The sequence below is a fragment of the Rhincodon typus genome, chromosome 38 (assembly GCF_021869965.1).
Source record: "Rhincodon typus isolate 14 chromosome 38, sRhiTyp1.1, whole genome shotgun sequence".
Taxonomy (NCBI): domain Eukaryota; kingdom Metazoa; phylum Chordata; class Chondrichthyes; order Orectolobiformes; family Rhincodontidae; genus Rhincodon; species Rhincodon typus.
The window spans coordinates 13,578,913-13,590,721 of NC_063369.1; the positions used below are offsets into that span (position 1 = coordinate 13,578,913).

At 45.4% G+C, this 11,809-nt stretch overlaps 1 protein-coding gene across 1 annotated transcript in view; it reads left to right on the forward strand.

Annotated features, from left to right (window-relative positions):
• Positions 1-520: 520 nt before the first annotated feature.
• Positions 521-11,809, forward strand: part of LOC109922780 — a 24,665-nt gene continuing 13,376 nt past the window's right edge. The window contains exons 1-5 of the mRNA XM_048617835.1: positions 521-968; positions 3,324-3,443; positions 4,701-4,777; positions 8,875-8,964; positions 9,674-9,851. Of these exons, the coding sequence (XP_048473792.1) occupies positions 521-968; positions 3,324-3,443; positions 4,701-4,777; positions 8,875-8,964; positions 9,674-9,851 (913 nt within the window). The remainder of the gene's footprint in view (positions 969-3,323; positions 3,444-4,700; positions 4,778-8,874; positions 8,965-9,673; positions 9,852-11,809) is intronic.

Sequence of the window (11,809 nt, forward strand, 5' to 3'; positions counted from 1 at the left end):
GCCATCATGGGCATGGTTGCAAGGCATTCAAAGTCAGGGGCTAAACGTTTAGGATTCTGTGACATTTTGAAAGGGCAGACAGGAATGGAAGGTGTCGGGGTGGCTTTGCTAATATAAGACAGTGGTGGCATGGTGGCTCAGTGGTTAGCACTGCCGCCTTGCAGCACCAGGGACCCGGGTTTGATTCCACCCTCGGGCGACTGTGTGGAGTTTGCACATTCTCCCCGTGTCTGCGTGGGTTTCCTCTGGGTGCTCCGATTTCCTCCCACAGTCCAAAGATGCGCAGGCTAGACGGATTGGTCATGGGAAATGCAGGATTACAGGGTTAGGGTGGGATTCTCTTAGGATGGACACAATGGGCTGAATGGCCTTCTTCTGCACTGTAGGAATTCTATTTAAAGAAAAGGAAGGAATAAGAGCAATAGAGGGAAAAATTGAGCTTGGCTCAGAAAATCTATTTGAATGGAGTTAATAAACAGCTAGGGGATGACGATAGTGATGGGCCAGGAAGTGTAGGATCATGGGATGTAATCTAAAAAGTACAGCCAAGACCAAGAATGTTCAATTGTTGCTGCTCAGTCGCTTCGGTAACGTACCCTCTTCCATAGTACATGACATCATTTTCATTCTCTTTACAGAGAGATCAGCCATCGTTGGAAAAGTAGGATCATCTGTCACCCTGCCTTGCACCTATGACATTGATTATTATGGTCCGACACGAATATGCTGGGGCCGACAGGAATGTTCCTGGCTTTCTTGTAACGAGCTGTTGGTTTCAACTGATGGAAGTCAAATCACCTCTCCTCCGAATTCAAAATACCAGCTTTATGGTGACCTAAAGAAAGGCGATGTGTCCTTAACCATACACAATTTGAGATTGGGAGATCGTGGCAAGTACTGTTGCCGTATGAAGTATTATGGGATTTTCAACGACCAGAAAGAGATCATTGACCTCATTGTTGCCTTTAGTGAGTCCATGCAAGTTATCAGATAATCTTATGTTCTCAACCTGAAAGGGCAAATTGTGTCATGACCTTCACCATAGAAAGGGCAAAGAGACAGGTCTTTGCCCCATTGGAAAGGGGGATCGATCCACAAGACATCAGCACCAGTCTGGCCCACACCAGTTGCCGGGCTCCCAAGGAGCCCCAAATTGCTATGGCAACACACGCATGTTGCGACCAGGAATAGGAGGCCAATGAGGGCTATCTCCTGCTATTGCTGCCTGTCATTGGCATTGCATTAGACCATGCTTGGGAGTGCTATCATGCCCTGCATTGGGACTTATAACTCCAAGGCAGGGACACTACTCACTATTTATAGAATCCCTGCCATGTGGAAGCTGGCTATTTGGCCCATAGCGTCCACTCCAACCCTCTGAAGAGCATCCCATCCAGATCCAGTCCACTCTCCCTGCATTTCTCATGGCTAATCCACCCACTCCTGAACACTATGGGCAATTTAGCATGGCGAATCCATCCTAACCTACACATCTTTGGACTGTGGGAGGAAACCAGAGCACCCGGAGGAAACCCACGCAGACACAGGGAGAATGTGCAAACTGCATGCAGACAGTTGCCCGAGGGTGGGATCGAACCCGGGTCCCTGGTGCTGTGAGGCAGCAGTGCTAACCGCTGAGCCACCGTGCCACACCTGTGCCATTACTGGACCTCGTAATTATCTGATTATAAACACCTAGCAATAACGTCTTGCGTTAAACATGACCATTCACTGTGGACTCATTCAGATTGTCTTAGAGGAACAAATGCGGAAAAATTGCTTGCGCTCTCATTCATCAGAGGACCCAGAATTAAGATGATTAGCAGAAGGTCATGGGAGATACAGGGACAATTATTTTGATGCAACATGTTGTTATGACTAGAAAGGGCATTGGAAACAGATTCAGAATTAACTTTCAAGAGAGAATTTGATACGTGTTTGAGATTAAAATAATGTAACAGGAATGCGGAGGAAGAGTGGGGAAGTGGGAGAAATTCCTTCCAACGAGCCTTTACAGTAAAGATGGGCCGAAATGGCTCCTTTTGTGCTGTAAGCTTCTTTGGAACTGTTTGTTTGCAGTGAAAGGGGCTGATATATACTGAGTCTGCGAGGTCACAGTGTTGCTAAAGTGTCCTCACTAACGTGGCATTGCCATTCTAATGGACAACAGTTGAAAGTTGAAATAATTGGGCAAATTTGTCGCATCAGTGAAGATTTTGAGACAGGTTTCACTTTGCACTGGGTCTAACCTGGGATTTTTTGTTAGTGCTTGAAGTGGGCTAGTGTAGCCCTCGATGGGCAAAGTCCTCCCGTGGTTCTTGGCACTGAGTAGAATATTTAATCAGGTTCAGAAGAGATTTACCAGGATGTTGCTGGGAAGGGAAAGTTTGAGATATAAGGAAAGGCTGGAACTTTTTTCACCAGAGTGTAGGAGGTTGAGAGATGACCTCATAGAAGTTTATAAAATAAAGAGGTGTATAGATAGAGTTAATTGTTGTTTGCCTTTTCCAGAGGATGGGGGATTTCAAGACTCGGGGGCTCATTTTTTAAGGTGAGAGGAGAGAGATTTAAAAAAGATATGAGGGGCAACATTTTTAAACAGAGGATGGTTTGTGTGTGGAATGAACTTCCAGAGGAAGTGATGGATGTGGGTACAACTACAACATTTAAAAGACATTCGGATAAATACATGTACAGGAAAGTTTTGGAGGGAAATGGAACAGGAACAGGCAGGTGGGACTAGTTTAGTTTGGGATCATGCTGGGCATGGACTGGTTGGACCAAAGGGTCTGTTTCGGTGCTGTATGACTCTATGACTAGATAATGATGGGGTACCCAGACTTGATAAAGGCACCAAATAAATATACAAGATGTTAGAACCCTTAGAAACAACATCATCATCAATTTCGCTTTTTGCAGTGAGAATTTTCAGCATAATTCACAAGAGTATTGAAACAAATACTGGGGTGGCACAGTGGCTCAGTGGTTAGCACTGCTGCCTCATCGCACCAGGGACCTGGGTTTGATTTCACCCTCGGGAGACTGTGTGTGGGCCAGGGAGTACTGAATGAATCAGATGGGATCTCCCATACCTGACTTCAGGAACTGGGATAACAATCCCCAAGTTACTCAGGGATAGGTAGGGCCAGACATGAAGATCCCACTTGCTGGAGCAGTGGGATCTCAATTTGGCTCATTATTCCTGAATCCATCAGAGGAGAAGCAGCTACGTGTCTGTAATATTGTGTGTAACCTGTCCATCATAAGCGTAGCATCACAAAACTTCCTGTGGTATTAAAATCATCTTCACATCTTCCCATCAGATCTTGTAACAACTTCCACTGAAAGGTACAAAACCACCAGGAGAAAAATTGTGACATCTCAAGCCAACAAAAACACGCCGACCATTAACCCCACCACGGTTTTAGGGGACAAGAGCACTGGTAGGTCTCTCCTTTTCTCACCTGTACACCTCAGCTAATGATAGAAATCACTTTAAAACTTATCCCATGGGGAACGTTGTCAACAATGACACTTAACAAGGGGCCGCTGTAAGAAGAGACCAACTGTAACTTCCTCCACATGTTAATAATGCACCAGGGAACTCTTTGGCAAAAAGCAACATGTCATGATATCCCATCCATCGGCCTGTCCTTGGGTGGCTCAGTGGTTAGCATTACTGCCTCACAGCACCAGGACCCACGTTCAATTCAATCCCTCAGGCAACTGTCCACGTGGAGTTTGATCATTCTTCTCCCCGGTGCTCTGGCTTCCCCCTGCCATTCAAAGATGTGCAGGCTAGGATTGGCCATGGGAAATTGCCCATCGTGGTCAGGGATGTGCAGGCTAGGTGGGTCAGCCATGGCAAATGCGGGGTTACAGGGATAGGGTGGGATGCTGTTTGGAGGGTTGATATGATCAGGAACATAGAATCCCTACAGTGTGGAATCAGGCCATTCAGCCCATCCAGTCCAAATTGAGAACCTGGAGGAAACCCACGCAGACACGGGGAGAATGTGCAAACTCCACACAGACAGTCACCTGAGACGGGAATTGAACTTGGGTCCCTGCCTGGCTGTGAGGCAGCAGTGCTAACCACTGAGCTGCCCATGATACAGCCCTGCACAAAAGTGCCAACATTTTGTTGTAAGTATGGGCAGATAGTGAACAAATCTTTTCTCAGCTTTACCCTGCAAGGTGCCTTAAGGCACAGGAAACTCGGGCACCATGGCTATTGGTCACCAGAGGCGACATTTATAATTGGTGATAATAAGCTGGCTGGCATCTCTGTTGATTTACCGAGCTGTAGGAGTTCACAAGCACTCAAATATCTACTCAATGGAGTTCGCAGTAATATGAAACATGATCAAAATAATTCTTATCAGCAAGAGCTTCAATGAGTAATATGTAGAGTTGTGTCATCATCAAATGTAAAGTAACTCCTTTCCCATTAACATTGTCCTTTCTGATGTGCTTCACAATGTGGGCATTGGTTTGCTCAGTTAGCTACATATCTTGGGCATGGTATCAGTGGTGTGGATTGAACGTCTGTACCGGCTGCAGTGGGTCATCACCTCCTATTTATGGAAGGGTCCTCAGGCTAGACTACAAGTTGTCTGTCTCAGGCAGAGTGAGATGCTGATGGCTGACTATTTGCCTCCTGGAGATTTGGATGTTTAAACATCTCATTTGTTCTTCAGGGCGTCCTTTTAAATGTCTTTCGGATGAGAAAGGGGCAGATACTTATAAAGAATGCCAGTCTGGCTCTGGATCGAAGGTAAGAACTTCCCACATTCATGTTTGAGTCACTATATCCCTCCGTACGCTTTCCTGGGGCAGCAGGACTGAAGAGAGACTGGATCAGTTAGGACTATATTCACTGGAGTTTAGAAGAAAGAGGGGAGATCTCTTGAAACATATCACATTCTAACAGGACTACATAGGGTAAATACATGAAAGATGTTCCCGATGACCAAGGAGTCCAGAACCAGGGAGCACAGTCAAAGTTACAGGGTAGGCCATTTATGACTGAGATGAGGAGAAGTGTCTTCACCCAGAGAGTGGTGAGGCTGTGGAATTCTTTGCCACAGAAAGCGGTTGAAGCCAAAACATTGAATGTTTTCAAGAAGGAGTTAGATATAGTTCTTAGGGCTGAAAGAATGAAAGGGGTATGGGGGGGGAGAAAGCAGGAACAGGGGTCTGAGTTGGATGATCAGCCATGATTATATTGAATGGTGGAGCAGGCTCGAAGGACTGAATGGCCCTACTCCTCATTCCTATTTTCTACGCTTCCATCTTGAAGTATCATTATGTGCAGGGTACAAATCACAGAATCAGAGAATTGTGACAGTACAGAAGCAAGCCATTCAGCCCATCATGCCAGCACTGGTCCTTCAAACCAGCATCATGACTGAATGCCATCCTCCAGGCTTTAGCCCTGATAACCCTTCTCTATCATTTTGATCCAAATAACCATCCAACGCACTCTTCAATGCTTCAATTGAACCTGCCTTCACTACATTTCCAGACAGTGCATTCCACTGCTCACCAAGTGGCAAATCTTTCTTCTCATATCACCTTTGCTTCGCTTGCACATCACATTAAATCCATGCCCTCTCTCATTCTTGTTCCTACTGTGAGCAGCAACAGCTTCTCCCTATTTACCCTATCCAACGCGAGCATGATGTTGAAAACCTCTGTCAGATGTCCTGTCAGCCTCTTTCTCTCCAACGAGAACAGCCTCAACTTCTTCAATTTATCCTCATCATTGAAGATCCTCATTCCTGGAACCATGCTTGTAAATTGCTCTGCATTCTCTCTCCAATGCATTCACATCTTTTCTATAATGTTCAATGCTATGCACAGTATAAAATAAATTGAGAAGCTCTTGTGTTTCTAATCCATATTTTAACATCAAAAGGTTAACTCTGAAAGATCCATTTTCCTTAAAGACAGATGGAATTTTGCCTTCCCATTTAGGTAAACCTGTTTATAACAGCTTTGACTCTGTTTGGTAATGTCATAGAATCCCTACAGTGTGGAAACAGGCCCTTTGGCCCAACAAGTCCACACTGACCCTCAGAGCATTCTACCTAGACCCATCCCCCTAATCTACACCCCCCTGAACACTACAGGGAAATTTAGCATGACCAATCCACCTAGCCGGCACATCTGTGGACTTTGGAAGGAAACCAGAGCACCTGGTAGAAACCCACACAGACAGTCACCTGAAGGTAGAATTGAACCCAGGTCTCTGGCGCTGTGAGGCAGCAGTGCTAACCACTGAGCCACTGAGCCACCATGCCACCACTAGTATCAGAATGAGATTAATGGGTTTGAAGTTGTCAGCAGGTTAGACTGTAGCCAGCTCCTGAAAGACCTCTCACAGATCTTTTCTCTGTCTTTGTGACTCATTCCTGCTGAATTGTCATTTTTGAGTATTTAAAAGCTCATCTAAATTTTTGGTGCCCCATTTAATATTTATTTGGGGCTATTCTTGTTTGAGGAAGTGTTATGTCTTCCTTATATTTGGAGGAAGTCGGCCATGTTGCTTGGTAACTAGCTGCTGCAAGTCCTTGGGTTTAGTTCCTTCCCCCTTCTGCTCTGGGTGAATTCTTAGCTTTGTAGCATTGAAGATATTTCTTACTGCTTTCAACTGTTGAGGCCTAAATCTCTTGAATTCACTCCTTAAACCTCATTGCCTCTCAACGTCTCTATAAAAATACATTTTCAACCATGATTGTGTCCACCAGCCCCAGAATCTGTATGTGGCTCACTGTGAATTTTGAATTGAATTGAATTAAATTACTTTTATTAACACATGTACTCAAATGTGTGCCATGAAAAATTTACAAGTCACCACTTATGACGCCATATTATGTACAAGTTGCCTAGGTACAGAAATTCTTAGGAAACAAAAATTAGAAAAACAAAGAAGTAAGAAGTCCAGCGTTACGGATTGTAAGAATAAATTAGAAGAATAGAGAAATAAAATGTTCAGAATAAAAGTCTTTCCAACCCAGTCCACACCGACACCTTTTACCTTCAGTCCACATGGGGCCTTCTTCACCTTGAGACTGGAAGGCCACGCCAGGCCGAAAAACTGTCACGGGATTACCGCCCATGTCAGACCACCGTGCCAGGCCGCTGAAAGACTCCTGTGCCAGGCTGAGAGACCACAACGCCAAACCTGGAGACCGCCATGCCGGGTCAGCGCTGAGGCCGAGTCTGAGCCTGCGCTGAGGCCTAGCTTTTTTGATGGTAGCATTTTCTTCAGTTGTTTCAGTATTGTTTCTTCAATTCTTCCTAGAGGTCAGGCCACATTTCTGGGTTGCTTTTAAAGATCGGGGCATAACAGTAAGGCTACAGAGCAGCATACTCCGAGCTGTATGTGTTCCAAAGTCCGAGCAGAGTAACATCCATGAGATCACAGTTACATCACAGCTTATCTCAGAGATATCTAAATATACGTTATATCCTACCTCTACGTGGAGAGCACTTTACCACTGGGTGTTAATCAATTTGAGTCATTGATTTTACTTCATTGTTTTACTAACTTTTGGCAATTCTTTCTAATATGCATCTTACTTCTGGTTCCGGGAATCTTTCATGCAGAATTTTTCCCCGAATGATGTTGTAGGTAGCTTCCCTATCTTTTCTAAGACTCCCCTACCAAACCTCCAGCTCTATAATCTAGATTCGATCAATTTGTTCATCAATTGTGTTTCTCTTCAACAGTTGAGAGTTCAAGTCCTATTCATTGAATCCCTTCAGGGTGGAGCCGGGCCCCTCCAACCCATCAAGTCCACAGTGACCCTCCAAACAGCATCCCACTCCCTTACACTATCCCTGTAACCCTGCATTTCTCATGGCTAACCCACATATCCCTGGACACTATGGGGCAATTTAGCACGGCCAATCCACCTAACCTGCACATCTTTGGAATGTGGGAGGAAACTGGAGCACCTGGAGGGAACCCACGCAGACGCAGGGAGAATATGCAAACCCCACATAGACAGTCACCCAAGAGTGGGATGGAAGCCAGATCCCTGGCGCTGTGAGACAGCAGTGCGAACCACTGAGCCACTGTGCTGCCCAGTCTGAGTTGCTTGTTGTATTCGTTCTACCCAGCTCATTGTGGTACCTTGAAAGGTGATTTACCTGTCCTCTGCTGAACAATTGATGCCTCACCACTCCTCTCAACCCCATCAATTTAAAAAGAAAACATATCCTTTTCTGAAGTAGGGTTCCGACCGAAACATCAACTTTCCTGCTCCTCTGATGCTGCCTGGCCTGCTGTGTACCTCCAGCTCTACACCTTGTTATCTCTGACTCCAGCATCTGCAGTTCTTACTAACTTTGATAGTCTTTTCTTGGCTGTAGCCATCATGGACAAGGTCAGCATTTACTGTCCATCCTCAATTGCCCTTGAACAGAGTAGTGGTTCCTTCGGCTATTTTATGGGGCAGTTGAGGGTCATTGACTTGGGCCTGCAGTCAGACTATTAAGGATTTACAGATTTTCAAATAAATTGCTAATACCTTCACAGCCACCATTACTGAGAGAGCCTTTCAATCCAGAACCATTAGTTAGACGTCATTTTGTGCTCTGGTGGGACTTGAACCCATGGCCCTAGAATATTAACCTCTATATTATGGACATTGCCACCACTTCACATGTATGCCAAGGTGCCCCTGCAGCTGTGTTTGGTGGAGAAGGTGGTGGAAATTAGGAGAGAAAAGTGAGCCATCCTGATAAATGCTTTGTAAATGCCCCCATTGCAATGGACTATCTAAATCATTCTGCAACGGCGGTACACTGTTGTGAGCGTTCCACAATTTCTTAAGGTGTTCAATTCTTTGCTTTGACTAACAGAGAGCCCCCTCTAATTCTGCCTTCTGTCACTTGATGAATTGGACCACGGAGATGTGCAACCGTAGCTCCAGGACTGACTTTCCAGTGCAGGTGAGCTGTCCCTTACCACACAGAATACTCAATGGTGTATTTTCCCAGGACAGCTTCAATCGAGAAAAGGAATCTCGCGGTTTATGTTGCTGAACCCTGCGGCTGACGGGCTCTTCAGCAAGCCGGGAGAGTGTGAAAATGCCACGAAGCTTTCCTGGAGTGGGTGCTCTGTGCTTGTTCTAAATCTAACCTTCTTCCATTTCTGAATTTGTTTCCCATCCTGATTTTCCGTGCCCCACCGCCGGGGGAACGGGGAAAATCCCATTCCACACCCCTTCTCTCTGTTGAAGCGTTCCTTAAAGTCCCGTCGCCAAGGTCAAAGTTTTCTGTCTCCCCTCGGCTTGGCGTCTCTTTCTTCGGTCTGACTGCATAGCGCCTTCTTCGATGGCAAAGGCGCCATGCAAATGCAAGTTGCAGCCGGTCACTTTAACAGATCCGTCGAGCCTCTCTGTTTGCCCATCGCACAATTTTGCAAAGCTATTGTTTTCACTTCTGCTATGAGCCGCTCATAACCTGGTCACAAAGACTCAGCCTGCTGAGCGAACACTCTGATTTTGATTCCAGTCATCTTTAGTCGCATGGCTCTTTTAAGTATTTCTCAAGGGAAAGAATGCTCCTTTAACTCCTTCAACCCTCTGTTAAAATGTCCAAGAAAAGCATCATTCAAACTATCTCTCATTCAAACGTAACGTGCTGCTTTTCTCGACAGAGGGTCATGGAGTTTTCACAGCGTCTGCTCAGCAATGTCTCAGCTTGGAAAGGTCTGGATGATACAGAGAGACATAAAGCAGCTGGCTATTTCCTGCAGGCGATGGCAAGTTCTGTCATCGCAGCCACTCAACATGGGCAGAGGAAGGAAAAGATAAAATTGAAAACGTCTACTTTAGGTAAAGTTTACCTCTCAGCTACCCGAAGTGCACCGTAAACCACACACGGAGAATCTGGTTCACTTGTAATTGGTTGTCCCTCCATCTCGAGAGTTTGCGTGAGAAATAGGAGCCATTTGGCCCCACAGTCTCTTTCTCCATAATTCTTATGGATGTGCATAGTGTTGGTAAGGTCAGAGTTCGATGACCATCCCTGAATATGCTGGAATTGAGATGTGGTTGAGAGTCAGCAACACTGCAGTGGGTCACACGTAGGCCAGACCAGGTAAGGATAGCAGCTTCCTGATACCATGGTTATTGTGAGACTCCCCACTCCAGATTTTTATTGAACTCAAATTCCGCCATCAATCTTGGCCCCCATCCACTCTCAATATTACCTCAAAGTGAGCTGGGGGGCTGCTGGGCGCTCAATCTATTTTTAAATGCTTCGGACTCCCCCAGTACTTGTAATACTGTACCCCAATTATCTCACTGCTGTTTATCATGAGTTTGCTGCTGTCATAAAAGGTAATGATTCTGTAAAGGGTCAGTGGGGAAGACATTTCCAGCCAATTTGCTGATGTCATAAGGATTTGGCAGGACAATAGCAGAGCAACGTTGGATATTAATAGCGTCAGGTCAAGCATCTCCTCTGTAACAATGTCCTTTAGACCAAGGTAACTTATATCGAGTTTCTATCATGCAGTAAACCACATCTTGCTTAGGCTAAGGGCCCCATCTTGTTTGAAAACCAAATGTTTCGCCTCTGCCTGACGAAACTAAACAGACCCTATGGATTTCAAACTGAAAGGAGATGGTGGCAGCAAAAAGTGAAAACAAAAAATGCTGGAGATCACAGCAGGTCAGGCAGCATCTGTGGAGAGAGAGCAAGCTAACGTTTCGAGTCTAGATGACTCTTCATCAGAGTTGATGTGAAGTGTGGAGGGGGCAGCATGTATGCAATATTGGGGGGATGCAGTGCTGGGGGAGAAAGGGTGTTGATGGTGCAGATTAAGTGGTCAGAATGTGAGAATGGCAGAACAATGTTGTGTCTAACTACCAGACTGGAAAGGACAGACAGTCCCACTGGGGTGAGGTAGCATTTGGGGAGAGAGGACACGGTGACAGAGAAGTAAAGCCAGAAGAAAGGGAAGAAATGACAGTGGGTTCACAATTTGAAGGCGTTGAACTCAATATTAAGTCCAGAGGGCTGTAAAGTGCCTAGTCTGAAGCAGAGATGTTGTTCCTCCAGTTTGTGCTGTGATTCACTGGAGCACTGCAGCATGCTGAGGACAGACATGTGGGCATGCGAGCAGGACACTGTGTTAAAATGACCGGCTATGGGAAAGCTGGGAATGGAGGTGTTGTGCAAAACAGTCAGCCAGTTTGTGTTTGGCTTCTCCAATGTAGAGTAGGTTACATGAATGCAATACACTAGAATGCAATAGATCAGATTGGAGGAGCGTACAGGTGAAATGCTGGTTCACCTGGATGACCAACTCTCCGGTTAGTCTATGCAACATGATGGCAACGGTGGCTGTCTAAAGATTTAGTTTAGCTGTAACATCTGTGTGCAAATTATGTGCTAAATGTCCCACATTATCACTTCAAAGGTGTTGTATTGGGTGCAGAGTGCTTTGGAATGTCCTGAAGTTGCAAAAGAAGTTCTTAATTTCCTATATTTTTTTGTTGGAATGTCATGAGAATTTGGTGTAATTGCTTCATTGATGTATAAATGTAACATTAAAAACCAAGGTCTGTTCATACTTGCAATTTGTGAAATACCTAAAGTTACAGCACCAGGAATTTAAACATTAATCGTCAGCTGCAATGCTTACGTGACCCAAATGTAGGACCCATAAAAACCAAAGCTTGTTGACCAACAGGATTTGGAACAACAAGGTGCAGAGCTGGATGAACACAGCAGGCCAAGCAGCATCATAGGAGCAGAAAGGCTGACGTTTCGGGCCTAGACCCTT